The 17,399-nt window shown below is 53.7% G+C and overlaps 1 protein-coding gene across 9 annotated transcripts in view; it reads right to left on the bottom strand.

The window, feature by feature from the left end:
* The window catches only part of ARAP1 (ArfGAP with RhoGAP domain, ankyrin repeat and PH domain 1), a 61,759-nt gene that overhangs the window by 7,492 nt on the left and 36,868 nt on the right, over window positions 1-17,399 (bottom strand). For 7 of the 9 annotated variants that reach the window (XM_023521649.1, XM_011377408.2, XM_023521647.1 and 4 more), the window contains 19 exons: window positions 17,150-17,256; window positions 14,548-14,747; window positions 12,553-12,638; window positions 10,921-11,103; window positions 9,632-9,806; window positions 8,314-8,448; window positions 6,329-6,464; window positions 5,917-6,019; window positions 4,881-5,076; window positions 4,558-4,609; window positions 4,285-4,448; window positions 3,872-4,084; window positions 3,453-3,558; window positions 2,902-3,049; window positions 2,739-2,825; window positions 2,583-2,651; window positions 2,172-2,289; window positions 612-725; window positions 218-363 (listed from right to left, as the gene is read on the bottom strand). In XM_023521649.1, coding sequence (XP_023377417.1) covers window positions 218-363; window positions 612-725; window positions 2,172-2,289; window positions 2,583-2,651; window positions 2,739-2,825; window positions 2,902-3,049; window positions 3,453-3,558; window positions 3,872-4,084; window positions 4,285-4,448; window positions 4,558-4,609; window positions 4,881-5,076; window positions 5,917-6,019; window positions 6,329-6,464; window positions 8,314-8,448; window positions 9,632-9,806; window positions 10,921-11,103; window positions 12,553-12,638; window positions 14,548-14,747; window positions 17,150-17,256 — 2,538 coding nt within the window. Of the gene's footprint in view, window positions 1-217; window positions 364-611; window positions 726-2,171; window positions 2,290-2,582; window positions 2,652-2,738; window positions 2,826-2,901; window positions 3,050-3,452; window positions 3,559-3,871; window positions 4,085-4,284; window positions 4,449-4,557; window positions 4,610-4,880; window positions 5,077-5,916; window positions 6,020-6,328; window positions 6,465-8,313; window positions 8,449-9,631; window positions 9,807-10,920; window positions 11,104-12,552; window positions 12,639-14,547; window positions 14,748-17,149; window positions 17,257-17,399 lie in introns of those variants that run through there. The other 2 variants (XM_023521650.1, XM_023521651.1) reach the window with 2 other exon arrangements.

Below are 17,399 nucleotides of genomic sequence, written 5' to 3'. Positions count from 1 at the left end.
TTGATGTGATGACATCCAGGTACCAGGGTCTAGTGGGGTTATAGGACACAGCAGGTGGGTCTCTTGAAAATCTTCAGCTCTCCCCACTGCTGTGCTGGCCCAAGACCCCATAATGGGGATGCTCCCACTGGCAAACTCCAGGAAATCTTTGTGTATGGGTGTCTGCGCACACTCAGGTGTAGGTGCCCTCAAGGCAGGACTCAGCAGGGCCACTTACCCGGATCTCCTTGTAGAGCCGCAGGCAGCTGCTATTAAGTATGAAATAGCGATCGTGGAAGCCACCTGAGGGTAGGCCCAGGCCCAGGAGGCTGCGGTCCTCGCGGAACTTCATCATGCCATGTTTGGTGTCGCCTACATGGCTGGCTGGGGAAGAACTGGAGTGGGCATGGGCTGCACCAACACTCTACCCATGAACTCAGACACCCAGGGTAGGGTCCTAAGATGAAGGATAGTGCTCCATCCCGCCCCGACCTCCAAGGAGGCCTGTCCACCTGGCACCCACTGCCTGAGCTGCTCCTGCCCAGTGGCACTAGATGGTAGAATCCACCAACCTGGTTGGCCCTGAAGGCATCATCTACCCAGTTACATCACCCACCCAGGTCACCACTTACCCAGGTACAGCAGCATAGCCTCCATGGACTGGTGCTTCTTCACCACCAGGTAGCTGTCTGTGCCTAGTCCATGCAGGATGGGCAGCACCTTCTCCGCAAAGTGCAGGGGACGCTCTAGGGAGAGGTCACACTTACTGTCACCAGGGCCACATAGGGCTGGCACATAGACATAGATCACACCTATACATCCATTGGCACTATCTACTCCCACCAACTCTTCACACCACCACACATCACACCACGACCACTTTCCCACACCCAAGCTTCAGGTTTAACACATCCTGCTGGAACCAAAGCTGCTCCAATCCAGTGTGTCCAAAACCAAGCCAGTGAGCTTCCCTGTGTTCATGAGGGAACACAGCCCCATCCACCAGGCCACTTCAGCCAAAAACCAACCTCTCTCCCTCTCCCTCTCAGCTTCCCTCCACAGGTCAAATCTCTCTGCTTCTGTCCATCTCCATTGCCGCCTCCCTGACCACGTTACCATCTTCTCCTTAAACTAATACTGTGGCCTTCGAAGTGGTCCCCTGCGTGTGCTCTCACTCTCCTCTTCCTCACATCTCTCCGCCCAGCAGCAAGGAGCCATCTTTTGAAATTCCCAAACACTAACCCTTCACTGGCCTTGCACTGTTGTCAGGCACCAGGTCTCAAGTGGCTGCTTCTTCCTCAGTCTCAACCCCACCTGGTGCCACAACCCCCTCACGGCCCTTTTCTCAAGCCCCTTGAAAAGGCACTGTCTCTGGCCACCACAGGGCCTTTGCCCATGCTGTTCCCACTGCCTGGTACTTTCTCCCTGCTTCTCCAAGTAATTCCTACTCTTCCTTCACCTCCTAGCTGAGGGACCTCAAAACCAAAGACCCTGTTATAAGTTCTGGTGGCATGGTGGCCCTTTTCTACACAGCAGCCAACACAGCTGTAGTTGTATGTTTATTGGTGTAATCGCAGAATTAATGTCTCTATTCCATACCAGATTAACTCCCAAGAGAGGCAACTGTGTGTCTGGATCCCCAACCCAGTGCCTGGCACTCAACAAATAACGGGAGAATAAATAGAGATATCCTCGTCCTCCACTGCCATCAAGACCATCCTTTGCGCTAAAATGCCTTTATCACCCCCTTCACCACCATGGCCGCTTCACAACACCATCGCAATCATCCTTACCCAAATCTCCACCACCACCATCACTCTACCCCACCCTTCTTGCATGGTCTTCACCACCCACTACCCCTTTCACCACAAAGAAGGTAACCCACAATCCCATTATCAGATTCAGTATCATCACTCTTGCAAGCAACACCATTTTCACTGACACCCGAGAAAGCATCATCATAGCTGATACCATCTACCTCCTTCACTATCCCTCCTGTCAGCCACATCACAACTTCAATCCCCACTAGTACACTGTTACTACCATTACTGAGATCACAATGTCACAGCAATATGTGTCAACCAAAAATCCCTTCACCACCACTGTCCCCACACTTAGGGGACACACTGAGCTACAGCCCAGACAAGAACAAACTGGCACCATACTCTGCACCAAACTCGGTGGTCACTCACCTATCTCCTCCCTCTCATTGACTTCAAAGCAGGTCCAATAGTCTTTCTCCCTGATGCCCACATTCCTGCGATCCAGGATCTCTAGGGTGAGCTCTTCAGCTGTCATAGACGCTGGGATCTGTGATGATTAAGGAGGAGAGATCAACCTACCCCATCCCCTGCTCCTGCTTGTGCCATAAACTTGCTGTGTGATCCAGAGGGCTAAGTCCTGGGACGCAAGGAGATGTTTCTGAGTGGTCCTGATGAGCTTGGTGGTGAAGCAGGGAGGAGACAGGCCTAGCACCAGCCAGATGCAGGTCTCGAACCAAGGCTTCCTTTGGGATGAAAGCCCCGCTCCTGCAGCCATCTGAGCCTGAGCTGGGCCCAGCCTGACTCTTCTAGCCCTTTGGCTTCTAGGTCCCTGACCCCCACCTTGATATGCTGCTCAGCCTCTGCCTTCTTCTCTTCCAGATATACGGTGCAGATGAAGTCACCAGCATGCTGTTAAGGAGATAGGGCACAGCTGGAGGCCTGGCGGGTAGGTGTAGGGGCTGGCCTGAGCCCCCTACCCCAGACCCTGTTCTTCACCTGGGTCCCACTGGCAGTGCCAGCCACACGCATCTTTACAATGGCAGTGATCTCCTCCCGCTGCTTCCTCAGCTCCTCTTCGTCCACCTGGGAAGGAACAGATGATTACTGCCGCCTAAGAGGCTCAGCCCTGCCCTCCACCACCCACTGGCTAGGAACGCACACTAAACACCACCACATAGTGGCTGATGAGGTCTTCCACCACATGGCCAGCCTTATAGTCCTGTCCATCTGTCTGGAAGAGCGTAGGCCCAAACACAATGGCCAGGTTGTGCGTGTTCATCTGGTTCGTGTCTGAGAAGCACTGGACGCTGAACAGAGGAGGACGAAAGCTTTGAATAAGGAATGTGGCCAGAATTTCCCCATCTTCTTGATTCTTGACAGGTCCACGACTGGACCCTGGAGTGAGGCCAGTAAAAGTCTTAGTTAAAGGGAAGTGGGGACAGTCTGGCCATGTCTTGGGTCCTGGGGAAGAGTAGCTGGAAAGCTGGGAGACCTGGCCAAGGTCTCCCAGTCTTTAGCTGAAACCTCCTCTATTCTCCACCTGCAGGAAGTAAGTTGTGAGACAAATCGTCCAAGATTAGGACACATCAAAGTCAACATTCAGTTCTCAGGCCTACCGGGTTCCCAGTGGAGGGCAGTCAGCAGGGCTAGGAGTAGAAGAACCTTCTCTACCCCATCCTCCCAGAGCCTCGAAATAGTATCACTTCTTACCAGTACAGGTGGCTGATAAGGGCCTTCACCGTGGCCCGGTTGACTGGGGGCAGATGTGCCAGGAGCTCTCGATACCTGGAGACCTTTTCTTCCTCATCCTCAATCTCTGGGTAAGGGAAGACAGATCAAGTCAGAATATCCCTCGACCTCCATAACTGCCTCCCTTCGCATCCTAGGGAACAGTACTCCCTGCCCCGCACCAAGTCAAACCTGCAAGGCACTCAGGAGACTGGCTGTGTATAGAGTGATAATGAAAATGAGAAATAGAGGAGGGAGGGCGACTGGAGACTGTTCACTGGGGCATGCCTAGCCCAAGTATATAATGGGGAGGATTGGAATCCTGAGATAGGAGTGGACAAGTCAGCAGCACTAGCTTGGATGGCTTGGACCTCAGGCTGGGCACTGGCTGCAGGGCCCACCTGAGGCCTCTAGCCAGGCAAGGCGCTGGGCTTGAGTGAAGAGCCCGTCTGGCAGGTCTCGCAGGAAGCGTTTGAGCGCCGAGGAAACGTCGTCCACATGCTGCTCACCCTCCTTGAGGCGCACAGAGCGAGCATCCTGCCTCAGGCTCTCTAGCAGCCGCTGTGTCTTTGATGTCTGCCCACACTTGCGGTAGATGCCCTCTGAAGTCAGGCCTGGAGAAGAGTGGGACTGAGCTGGGGGTGGGGCCAATCTGGGAGTGGGACAAAACTGAAGAGCTGAAGGCATGGGTCATGGGGTAGGGTCTTGCAGCCACTTTCAGAGGGATCTTGAGAAAGGGAGGCTTGGCCTCTGGAGCAGGAGGCAAAGGCCTCTCGGGACAGGACGGGGACTGTACCACGGGGGTAGGGCTCACCGCACTGCGTGATGTAGTCCACACAGCGGTACACAATCACTGGGATGTCCGAGTCACCCAGCTGCTGCTCTGATAGCGTGTCCCCTGAGCTTGCCGCTGCTTTCTGGATGGCCCCCAGCCAGCCCGCAAAGTCCAGCCGCCGCTCTCCCTGGATATACAGCGTCCTGGGCAGGAGACAGGTCAGTTAACTTGGGGGCCCTCCCCTGTCCCACCCCTCCTACAGTCATGTCAGACTGCCATAGGCTTTTCAGAACCCCTCAGGCCAGGGCTCACCTCCTTCGCTCCACCAGCACCAGCACCTGGTTCTCGTTGTCTCCTTGGACGGCTGTGGAGGGGCTGAAGTGAGGCCCAGGCCTTGTTCATAGTCCCCAACCTGTTCCTTCCTGAGCCTCTCTGGGTACACACATCCCTGGGACCCACCCAACACATGGGGTCGTTGAGATGCACCCCAAGGGCAGGAGAGAATGTTCAGAGGGCAGGCTGGCTACTTTTGGCCAGGCCAGGATAGCATCCAGACTTCCAGGGAGGGGCTGGGGGACTGGGAGTCCAGGATAGGGTGCCCTGGAGGTTGGGGAACCAGGTCTGGGTCCACGCACAAAGCTCTTGCAGTTTCCGCAGATGCAATGGCTCCTCGCAGGCCCCCTCTGGGAAGATGGCACGGAGCTCAGAACCAGTGAGGGAGAACCAGCCCTCCTGGGCCCGCTGTAGGCTCAGGCCAGCTTTGTAGGGTAGGCGCCCAAGGCGATCAAAATCCCGGGCCAGCAGTTCCTCAGCCAGGGGAGGCACAAATGCCTGGTAGGGGAGGCGGGAGACCGCATCAGCCAACACCACTACCTGTCTGGACACCCCTGTCCTTGGCTTGTGGGTACTGCCCTCTGCGTACCCCCAGCTGCCTCCTCTCTCTTCCCCAGGGCAGAACCCAGCAGTGAATGAACTCAAGTACCATGCCCCATTTCACACCAGCTGAGATGTGCCCTTCTCTGGAAAACCTTCTCAGCCACCAGAGAAGGATGTCCCTTCTCTGTGCCCCATGGCGCCAAAACATTCTTGCCCTCTGTTGTAGCACTGATTATACAGTTGCTCTCTGTACCCGATCTGTCTCCCCCACCAACATGGAGGATAAAGAAGAGCCAAGACCAAGACTGATTCATCTGGGTCTCCAGGGCTCTGAGGACCAACAATCAGGAGCCCCACAGAGGATTTATCAATGAACAAGTGAATGATAAAAGAGTAATAGGCCCTCACAGCACAGGGGACCCCAGAGGGTACCCGGCTCTAATCCCCAGGGCAGAGCTCTCCTCTGCAGGCTACCTACCTCCTTACTCCAGAACAAGGAGCTCACTCCCCCTGGAGGCAGCACTGTCTATCCTAAGATGGCTCTGTAATTCATTATTAAACATGTATTGAGCACCTATGGAGTGCAAGGTCTATAGGCCTTCTTCCACACATTTGAGAAAGATTTCCTGGATCTCCCCACACAGGGCTGCAAATTATGTTAGGCTCTTGGCCTGAGAGCCTGTCCTGTGTCAGCTACCCTCTATTCTGGGAGAACTGGGACATGAGATCTGCCAAAAGGTCCTACCACACATCCTGTAGGACTCCCTCCACTTCTGCCTGCTAACCCAGTCCTACCTTAGCAATGCACTTGACCCACTCATGAGCCAGCTCCGCACTCTCCAGCCCAAACAGGTATAGTCGCTCTCCCTCCGTGTACACCTCAAAGGTGTGCTCAAAGCTGTAGATACATAGGCCAGGATTCAGGCCCACCCCCTCAAGCCCCAGCCCCTCCATCACTGTTGTTCTCTGAACCCCACTCCCAACTGTCCCCATATGAGTGCCCTTCACCTAGCCCCCTAAGAATTAGTGGGAAATCCCTAGGCTGGGGCCTCAGGAGACTGGTTCAGCCCCTATACAGCCCCAGCTGGCTATGTGACCCTGGGGAGGCCCTGCCCCTCTCTGGGCCTGTTTCCCTGTCTTCCCAATGGGGATGGAGAGTTGGACCTTACAGCAATAACAGTCTGTGATTCTACCCAGGGGTGCTCACCCGTGGGTGTCAGGAAGGGGCACTGCCAGGCACACAATCTCGCTGGCCCGAATCTCCCCGTTGGGGGTCACTGCCCGCTCATTCTCATAGTAGCTCAAGACCCCGTCACTAAGGACACACCAGCGTCGGCTGAACTCTGGGGAGAAGTTGGGCAGGAGAACCATGAGGGAGCCACCCACCCTCACCTGAACACCACCTCTGCATCCTCCCTGAGCCCCCACTCCCACCTGACCCATGTCCTCTTCATTCTAACTCAAAAGTTTTCCCCAATTCCACCCTCCTCCCTATAGCCCCACCACCCCAGCCCAGCCCATGCCTCTCCCCAGACCACTGCAGCAGCCTCTTCTTTGTTCTTGCTTTTTCCAAGATTCAGAAGTACTATAGCAAAACCAGACCCTGTCCTTCCTCTGCTCAAAACTCTTCCATCACCCTCCCCACCCCTGTCTTTGAGACAAAGTCAATGCCCCTCAGCCTAGCATTCAAGACTCTGCTGGGTCTGCGCCTTCCCACCTCTTCAGGCCCCCCTCTGACCACTCCTGGGTATATACCCCACCTCTCTGCTTTTACTCATCTTGTTCCCTCCCCTCCATCCTTCAGGGCCCAAATGCCATAGGAAGCCTCTCATGTGCCCCGCTCTCCCTCCTGTGCCCCACGCTCCTTTGCCAGCAGTACCTAATAATCTATACTCTGCCTCCTCCTATGACTCTGAGGAGACTGACAAGATTTTATAAAGGAACAGAAATAGGAATCTGGGCAAGAAAAGGTAAGAGAAAGAATAAAAGGTCAAAGCCATGCAGACTTGTGTAATTCATAGCACTGAGCTTCACACTGGCTCAGGGCTTCCTGGCACCCAGGGCAAAAAGGATGACTCAGGCAGTTACATAAATGACATTATCAGGCAAAGGGAGGTAGACTGGGATGGTGCCCCAGTGGCAGTGAGGAGATCCACAAAGTTCCAAAAAACTCTCTCTGGGAGTTGGAGGGCTTCATCCAGAGGTGCTGAAGGATGCGGTGAGCAATATTCTCACAGCAGACACTGTTTCTTGTCCTATCTACAAGGACATGACATTGCCCTCTGAGGGTAGTGTGTCCCAGAGCCTGCCACCTAGGCTGGGCTCCCTCCAGGAGAGCCAGCCCTGCTTCAGTGACTCTTCATCCTGCAGACATTTGCCAAGTACCCACTGTGTGCTAGGCACTGTTCTAGGCTCTAGGGGCTACAGTGGTAGCTAAGAATAGCTTATATTTCAGTGGAGCACAGAGAATCAATAGACAGACCTATAAATAATGTCAGATAAATGGTATGAAAGTAGGGTAAATAGTGCATGCTATTTTGGATAACATGGTCGGGGATGGAGTCTTCAAGGAGCGACATTTAAAGGGAGACCTGACTGAAGTGAGAGACTGACCATGCAAATTAGGGAAATGCATTTTGGGCAGAGGGCACAGCGAGTACAAAGGCCCTGATGGGAATGAATATGCATGTGTGAGAAACAGCAATGAGGCCAGTAAGGCTGGAGTAGAGTGAGTGAGAGGAGATGGGTCAAAGAGGTAATGAGGTGGGGTGGTGATGTGGAGGTCCTTGTGGGATTTGGTAAGAACTATGGATTTATTGATAATTGGGGAGCAAGTGGAAGGCTGAGATGAAAGAAGAATGGAACTTCAAGCTTAGTCCTCAAATTTCCTAGCATCTACCTGCTCCAAATACCAGATGTCCAGCACAGGGCCCACACCCAATAGCTACTCAATAAAGGCTTCTTTAGTCTAAAGGAAACTGGCAGTGACGTGCTCTGCAGTGCTGTGCCCCACTCCCATCCTGATCAGCCCATTTATTATGTACTACTGTGTAACAGAGACCACATCCAGAAAGCCCTCCAGAGTAACTCTGCCCCAGTGCACATGGCACCCTTGTGGGTCCACCAGCCTGGCCAGCCCTGGCTTCTCTGGCCCTGCCACCATGACAGAATGCTACCTTCCTGGGCACCTACCTTCCCGGGCACGGCGGTCCTGCAGTGGCTTGCTGGCGGAAGCGGTCTTATAGAGGAAGCCGCTGTGGCTCACAGTTGGCAGGACAATTGAGTAGTGCTTTTCCAGGGGCTTCATCAAATCCAGCCGAGATACCTCTTTTTGGAAGCAGGGGATGAATGGCTAGTCATGCTTGTCATCCAACAGTGCCTCCCCTCTCCCTCACCTGGGTTAGGCATCCAAGCTTGCATTTAAGTCACCAGTCCTGGCTCCCCTGACTAGCACCCTCAGGCTCTCACTGCTACATCCAGGGTTATATCCCAGCCATTCTCTACCTCTCCCTATGTGTGTCAATCCACCCTGCTCTCAAGGCCTGGCTCTCGTACCTCCCCTTCCAGGAAGCCTCTCTAACTCCTCATCCCAGCCTACCCCATTCTCCCTGTTGAGACACAGAGCCAGAACACTAGAATGAGGGGGGCTGTGGGCAAACTCGCTAACAATCCCCAGAGGAAGGTTTATACCAGATGATGCAAAGCCAAAGGAAGCAGCCTGGCTTCAGCCCCGTTCCTAGCAGTCCCAAAGCCCAAGCCAGCTGGGTGGTCTTCCGTGCCTCCCTGGACACCTGGGCTCTCTCCAGCCCAGCACGCCCCACCCACCCATGGCCCTGAGCCCAGAGCCCCAGCCTCGGAGCTCCACCCTCAGTCCTGGGATATGGCCCCAGAGGCCAGTCCTGGGCCATAATCAGCAGTGCTCACCCCCACCGCCCCCCCCGACCCTGAAAGTGGGAGCCAAATAGGATCTAACCTCAGTCTATGACAGAGCCCCACCCAGATAAAGCAGTGAACAGGGCTGCTGTGGTGGGTTACCCGCACACAAAGAAATGCAACACACCCCACAACAGCAACACAGACACACTCTGCACACACACAAACCCCAAAGCCCTTAATACCCCCAGATGCAAGGAAACAGATTCACAGCAGCTCAGAGATGCACAGACACTGGCACACAGATGCCACACTGAGCCCACATTATAGGTCAGGGAGAGACCCACAAATACACAGAGATGCTGAGACAGAGACACCAAGGGACATACATATGAAAGGGGAAGCCAGATGTGCAAATAGACACTGACATGCAAACTCAAACACACCTAAAACCACACACACTGCTGCACCAGGGCCTTTAAGGAGCTACAATTACAGCCTAAGCGGTATGTAATCAAACCTCACAGGGTGATATACAGCCTTGCCAGACTCCCACCCAGCATCCTTTCCAAAGGGCCAGACCCCAGAAGCAGGGAGGCCCCATCCCTCCAGGTGGACAATAAAACTAGTCACTCACCCGTGGTCCGGTTGTTCCGAAGGAATTCCATCTGCAGTGCCTGCCCTGCCTGCTCGGCAAGAGCTAGAGGTGTGGGGGCCTCAGGGTCCCCTGAGAAGCAGTTGACCCCAGCGCCACAGCCCAGGAGCGCCTGGGTCTCAGCCAGGTCTGTGGTGGTGACTGCGGCACACAGGGCCTGGGCAGATGAGAGAAGAGGTGGGGCAGGGTCAGTCCAAGCCGGAATGAGGGGCCAGTGGAAAAAGCAGGGTGGAGGAGAGAAGGAAGAAGAGGAAGGAGGCATCTAGGTCTGGGGGCCAATTTTCAGGTTTAAAGAGAGATGAGAGAGAAAGAAAGAGAGAGGAGAGGAGGAAGAAGAGAAAAGCCAAAGATATGAGGGGAGGGAAGACAGGCAGGGGCTACCCAGCAAAGGCCAGGGGTCCCAGGAGCCCAGGTCTCACCCCTGCTGGTAGCCAGCCCCCAGGACCCTATCAGCTGCCAAGCCTGTTCTCTAGAGGATCTCAAGCTCCCTCTGCCTTGTGGAAGGACAGAGGGGGGTGCTTGTAGCTAATTCCTCCCACATTTGAATTCCTCACTGCCTGCCCAGCCCTCCTGACCAATGGGAGTTGCCGCCCCTTCTGGCCAGCAGGCTAGACTGGGCTGGGCTGGGGGCTGGACGCCTGGGTTCCTGGGAGGTGGAGGCCTGCCTCCCACTGGGCTTTTAGCTGGACTGAGCTTGCCTGGGTGGGGCTGCTTGGAGGAGGGACTAAAGGACGACCAGAGGTCACAAGTGGCATCCCCCTGCCTTGGAGCAGGCTACTTCCCACTCCGGCAGAGCCAGACAGGGGCCCAGGGCTTGGCTCCCAGCCTGTCAGGGCTTGGGGCCCATACTGGGCCTCAATCTTGAGTAGGGTGTGGATGGGGGTGGGTCAGAGCAACCAGCTGTTTTTTATGAGCCTGACAGGAAATAGCATCCTCATCAACTTCACTCCTTTTGGCAGGATTCAGAAGGAGCAGGACAGGGTGCAGGAGACAGAGGAATTAGCAGGGGAGGGAGGCAGACAGATGCTGAGTGCGTGGCCTTGGCCCAAAGGTTAGGCTTAGCTCCTCTTTGCTTTTCCCCCTCTCCCTGTGGCTTAGGCAGGGCCCCTATACCCTCTGGGCCTCAGCTGACCCATATGCCAGCTCATCACCAGGATGAGTGAGGATGGTGAGGAATGTGGGGACAGAAGAAAACGGGTGGTCTCAAGGGTCCTGACAGTATAAGGAAATGGGGGCACTCTCAAGGGGCCCCAAAGACCCAGTGACCTGACCTTGTCCAGTTCTTCCTGGTTGCCAAAGAGCGGGTGGTAGCGGCGGTACTTGCCCTCGAGGTATTTGGCCTCCAGGTGGCGCCGCCGGGTGCCAGGGCTGCTGCTGGGCTGCAGGGCTTCACTGGGGGGCACACTGGCTGCCCAGAAGCGGTTCCCGGCACCATTGCCTAGCTGTAAGAAGAGCTGCGGGTGTGGGTAAGAGGTTAGAGGGGCAGCCTATGACCAGGGGCCTTGTGCCCTGCAAAATCTTGATTTCGAGGTTATTAAGTGAGGGGCTGGGAGAGCCAGGCCACCTGTCTACTTTCCCATTGGGGAAACTAGAGGGGTATACTACTTGTTGGTGGCCTTGGATACTCTCCCACCAGCCTGGGCCTGAGCCCAGTTTCTCAGCTCAGTGACAGGACAAGTAGAAGACAGTCTGTCAGGTGGATGCCCCAGGCCTGGCTCCTGGTTGGGGGTTTTGCTATTTCCCCACACAGTCCCACATCTGGAACTCTGCATTCCTGAAGCTATCGCAGCTGGGGGCGTGGGGGGCGGGGTCGGGAAAGGGCAAACTTGTCAGTCAATTGGGTGTGCAAGGATTTTGGAAACATTTCCTGTCCCTGACATTTCTCTAGGGTATTCCACAGGGGCTGAGCCTGCAGTTCCACCCTGCACACCTCCAAAATCCAGCCACATACTCTTACTCCTGGCACTACAGGACTGAGCCCAGCAAACATCACCTGGGCTCCTGCAGGGGAAGAGGAGTGAAGGCAAATCCTGGGGAAGTGCAGGGGTGTAGCATTCGGGGGACTAGTTTATTCATTCTTTCATTCTGCTGATTATTTGTTCCACTGTCATTTCCTGGGCGCCCCACCTTGCCTCTTTTGTCAAGTCCTGTGTAGGGTACTGGGGTCATAGCAGAGAACAAAGTGGAAACAGTCCCTGTCACCACTGACTTACTCTGTGACTCTGGGCAAGTCATTTTCTCTCCCTGGTCCTCAATGTCCTCATCTGTAAACTGGGGATTCTAACCCTAACTCTGAGATGTGACACTCAAATTGCTCTGGAGTCTGCAGCTTGGTTGGGGCAATCAGTAAGGCCCTGTGTGGTCAGCCCCTGAGTCCAGCCTCCTGTTGCAGGTTCTTCCTGCAACTACCACACATCAGTAGCTAGAAACTCCAAGTACAGAGGCAAAGATGTACATATATGTGTGTCCCTGAAGGTATCGAATATACTCATACCCACTGGTGCATCTGAGTACAGATGAAATTAAGTAAATATTTTAGGTTTTGCAAGACACAAGGTCTCTGTTGTAAATATATATGCATATGTATGTGTGTATATATATATATTTTATATGTGTATATACATACATAAGTTTTACATATGTATATATATTTTTATGTGTGTGTGTGTGTGTGTGTGTGTGTATTTCTTTTTTTTATAACAATGCTTTAAGACTGTAAAAACATTTTAGCTTACTGGGTAGTTTCCTGACTTTGCCAAAAATCGGCTTTTCCAAAATCCACATCTACCAGATGATCTCAAAGGTCTCATCTAGCTCTAGGGTGCTGGGTTGGTCAGACGGAGTTGGGAGATGCAGGCAGCAGCTAGACCCCAAATACAGATGACAAGCAGAGGTCGCCCCACCTCAATGAGTGTTTCCGTCCACACCTTCTTGTCCATCTTCAGGCTCCGCACCTTGGAGACGCCAGCACCCATGCCACGGTGCTCCCCTGCAGACAGAGGGCCAGCTCAGGTCATCTGGGCCCTCTCCTTCACATAAGCACTCACCTTCTCACCCTACCCCCCCAGTACTCACCTAGAATTAGCCAGTGAGAAGCCGCCACAGGACCTAGAGGCGAGGCCTGCAGCTCCGCCCCTATACAGCTCCAGAATCCAGTGGCACACCACTGCTCCCTGCACCACAGGACTGGGCCCCGCAATCATACCCTGGGCTCCTGCAGCAGCCCCTCAGCCGGCTCCCTATAGCCAGGCTTGACTCCCTGTGGACCACTCAACACACAGTCCAGCCAGAGTGATCTCTTTAAAATGCAAATTCCCTCGCTTCAAATCCCTGCCATCAGACCCTCCCATGGCTCCCCAGAATTAGATCTAAATTCCCTACCTGCTTCTCCAACCTCACCTTATGCCTCTCTTCCATCCCACTCAGCTACACTCTCCACCCTCTTCTAATCCTCCATGCTTATTCTTGCCTCAGGGCCTTTATTCTCAGTTCTTTCTGCCTATGTTCTCTTCCTTCATCTTCCCAGGGCTGGCCTCCTTCTGACATTCAAATCTCAGCTGACACAATCACCTCCTGAGAGGGCTTACCACAAACACATTCTCTGCCTAGCACTTGTTCTTACCCGATAACTTCTATTGGTTTGTATATGTATTTTCTGCCCCTCCCTACTAGAATGTAAGCTGCCTGAGCCCAGGAATCTTGATTGTCTGTTTTAGGGTCTAGCCTCAGAGCTCAGACAAAGCCTGGTACATAGTGAGTGCTTAATAAATATTTGTGGAATGAAAGGGGTGGGGAGTCAGAGCTGGATAGAATGCAACCTTGCTCAGCTACAGGGCCCAAGAAGGACCCCTGCAGCAGGGAGGAGGGCTGGGGGCACTAGGAGTGCCTGGCATTGCCTGGCTCTGGCTTCGGCCTCACCTTCTGCATCTTGTCCATTCCAGTCGCCCTCACCCTCAACAAGCTGATGCCTTCCTAATCTGGTCTCCAATCGAGTCGTCGCTTTCCTGCACCCAGACCTCATAGTGCAAGGCTTCCTGGACATCTGCCCTAGACATCCCATACATAGACTTTGAGGTTTTTCACTGAGCTCAGCAACTTCCCCAAACTGTTTCTCCCCTGGGAACCCCATCTCCAGCCACCCAAAGAGGCCGCCTGGGCATTGTCAGCTCCCAAGGGGGCTAAATCCCCAGAACCTGGCACAATGTCTGGCACATCACAGACCCTCAATAAGTGCTGGTGGAATAGAATGAATTTTGAGCTCTTATACTCTTCATCTGATCTGTCATTGGGACTTTTACACCATAGATCCTAAACATCTCTCAAATGCTCTCATCACTTCCCCAGACCAGGCCTCCTCCTCCTCTCTCTTGTGGCTCCAGCAGTAGCCTCCTCGCTAGTCTCCAGTGTCACCCTTCTAACTTGGCTTTCATCAACTAGCCAGAGTCTATTGCACAAACCTGACCACGTCCTTCTCACTGCAGCCTCCTACCCCACTCTGGATGAAATGCTAGCTCCTCCCTCTGCATGCAAAGCCCTGCCCAGTCTGGTCCCTGTCAGCTGCTCCTGCCTGGCCTCCTCCCATTCTTCTGATGAGACATGGGCACTGGACCCCTAGAAGCTTGGGATCAAATCCAGACTCACTTACTTGCCATGAATGAGCCATTTTCCCTCTCTGTGCTTCAGTGTCCCCACCCATGACGTGAAAGTTGAATCCTTGCCTTGCAATGTAAGGATGCAGGTTAATCCCAGTGGGAAAGGCTTGGCACACAGATGCACCTTCACAAACAATGATCTCTGACTGTCTTCAGGCTAGCCCCTCTGGCTACACAAACCACCTATGGTCCCAACACACCAGCCTTGTCATGGGACTCAGCCCAGTGCCCCACCCCCTCACACACCTGCACAGCGCTTGCAGATGACAACGCAGAGGTTGATGGAGGCCCAGTCAGGCTGGGCAGCCCCGCAGTCAGCACAGAATCTGTTGGGGGCCACAGCCCAGATGCGCTCAGCCACCTCCGAGGTAGACAGGGCCTCAGCAATGGCTCCCTGCATGGCCTCTAGCCACTGCTCCTTCTCTAGCTCCGATTCGGCTAAGAAGCTGGGGACACAAAAGTGGGAGGAGGGAGGCTGGTGAGAAAGGGCTCAGAGGGGTTTGGGGGGCCACATGAAGGGGCACAGCATGAAGTGGGGGGAACAAGGCGTTGAGAGTTTATAGTCAGAGAGGGAGGAATACAGGGTCTGTGGGGAAGGGGAGTGTGGACAAACACAATGACACCTGAGAGCTGGGGGAGCCCAGAGAGGGCTCCGCCCACCCAGGTAGTAGAAAAGGCTGCTAAGAAGAAATGATCCCTGACTAAGTAAGACTTGACATACTACAAGGGCTTAGCCAGGTAAAGAGGTGAAAGGGCATTCCAGAGAGAGAGAACAGCATGTGCAAAGAGGCAGGATGGCACATGCACATGGGACATTCCAGGACCTGCAAGCAGGATGGGTAGACTGGCAGAGAGGAAGCTGGAAGACGAACAGGGACAAGCCTGTGCCAGGCAGAGGAAGTCAAAGTGCACACAGTGACAATGGAGAAGCAATGGGGGGGAGGCGGGGGGCGGTCAGAGATGTCCTTCCCTCTGGCTCTTTCTTTCCCTGTCACCCCCAAGTTGCGTGTATGCAGTTGAGATTTGGCTCTAGCCATAGCCCACCACGGCTAAGGAAGGCATTGCTACTACATATGTAATAGATGTTATCATCTATTACACCTTCACCAGAGGTGCTGAAGACCTCCCTCATCCACGAAGCTGCCAAGGCCTTAGCCAAGCACTAAGCCTGTCACTGTATATCTGCATCCAACTATATGAGCCTATGGATGTCAGGTTAGTGGAAGTTCTTGAGCTGCACACCTAATCAACCTAATTAAGGTTGATTACAGCAAGAAATCTGGTGAATGGGCAGGCCCCCTGTAAAACTGACAGAGAAAGAAACCTCTGGAAAGTGGTTAGTTGCAGTTGTGTAGTAGTTAAGGATGATGGCAAAGAGTTTCATGCCAAGTTTGTCATTAAAGATTATCTCAAATGTAAGAAATGAACAAATAAAACCTTGGTTTTCTATAAAAAGGAAAAAAAAAAAAAGCCCCTCTGGTGGTCACAGGCAGCCAGCCAAAGGGTGAGGAGGCAGATGTGGGACCAGAGGGCCCATGGGCCTAGGGCAAGATGATGAGGAGTAGACGGGAGGGATCAGATGGAGGTGAGAGAGCAATGGAGGCAAGAGAGGGGTGGTGATGGGTTTACACAGGAGTGAGTAGGAGAGACAGGGTGACCCCTGAGGAAGCCCAGGAAGAACAGTGAGTTGAGGAGGAAGTTAAAGGGAGGAGATATCCACAGAACTATTAGAGACACAGTCTAGAGCTGAGGAGAAAAACCCTGCTGGAGACAGATCTGAGCTAAGATCAAAGGCGGTGATGATGAGGGGGTGGGGTGCTGAGGCTAGCATCAACTAGGCAGTTACTGCACACCACGTCGAATAACAGTTTTATAAAGACTGCCAGGATCCTACTCACAGAGGTGGAAACTGAGGCACAGAGCGGTCAAGTGATTTGCCCACGTCACACAAAGACCCAGTGGTAGGTCCAGGACATTACAGAGTGAACTGTGTTCTCCTAAAATTCATAGGTTGAAGCCCTAACCTCAATGTGAGACGGGGCTTTTAGGAAGGTAATTAAGGTTAAATAATGTCATAAGAGTGAGGCTCTAATCTAAAAGCCTGGAAGGGACACCAGACAGCTCTGTCTTCAGGTGGGCACAGAGGAAAGGCTGTGTGAGGACACAGTGACTAGGTGGCCATCAACAAACCAGGAAGAGAGACCAACCCTGAGAGTACCTTGACCTTGAACTTCCAGCCTCCAGAACTATGAGAAAATAAACTTCTGTTTTTTTAAGCACTCCCCCAGTCTGTGGTATTGCCATGGCAGCTGAGCTAACACACAAGATTTGAACCCAAGTACGACACAGTGCTTCAGAGGTGGCAGCAAAAGGCCTGGGAGAAAGCGAGCCTGCCCAGGGAGAGGACAGCGGACAGTCAGGTCACTGAGGGATGGATAAGGTCAGAGGAAACCAAAATAGTAGAGTCTTAGAGGCTCAGGGAGGAGTACCCAGGACCAGCCCCAGCAGACAAGGAGAAAAGAGTAGCCTTTGATCTCAACCAAGCATTGATGACAGATGAACACTTTCAAGGAAGCAGGGCAGGCAGGATGAGTAGGTGGTACACAAAGCCAATATGGGCAACTCTGGGAGCAGTAGGGGTTGGGGACAGTGATGGCCAGAGGGAGGTGTGGTGAAAGTTTGATTTCTTAGAAGGAAGAGATCAGAGCATGTTAGCAAGTAAAGGTAAAAGACCAGCAGGGGTAGGCAGGGCTAAGAGAAGGGAGAAATTCATCCTAGCAGCTTCCCGCATATGCAAGACAAAAATAGTGGGAGGGAGTGAGGATGCAGGTGAGCAATGGAGGCTCACCTGAAGAGGCGGTAGGGGGTGGTGAGATCGAAGCTGCGCCGGTCCACCTCCTTCACGTTGCCCACACTCATGTCAATGAAGGTGATTCCGATGCCCAAATGGTACTCCTGGCAGGCAGGTGGGAAGGGGTGAGGGCAAGGCCTGGGGGGTGGGGCTCAAGGCCCGAGAAGTGGCAGAGAGGAGGGGGTGGTGGTACTTTAGGGACTAGAAATGACTAGAAAGGAGATGAGGGAGAGTTCAGGAATCTGGG

This window comes from Pteropus vampyrus, unplaced genomic scaffold, assembly GCF_000151845.1.
Source record: "Pteropus vampyrus isolate Shadow unplaced genomic scaffold, Pvam_2.0 Scaffold311, whole genome shotgun sequence".
Classification (NCBI taxonomy): Eukaryota; Metazoa; Chordata; class Mammalia; order Chiroptera; family Pteropodidae; genus Pteropus; species Pteropus vampyrus.
This window is presented reverse-complemented; position numbering and strand designations above follow the sequence as displayed.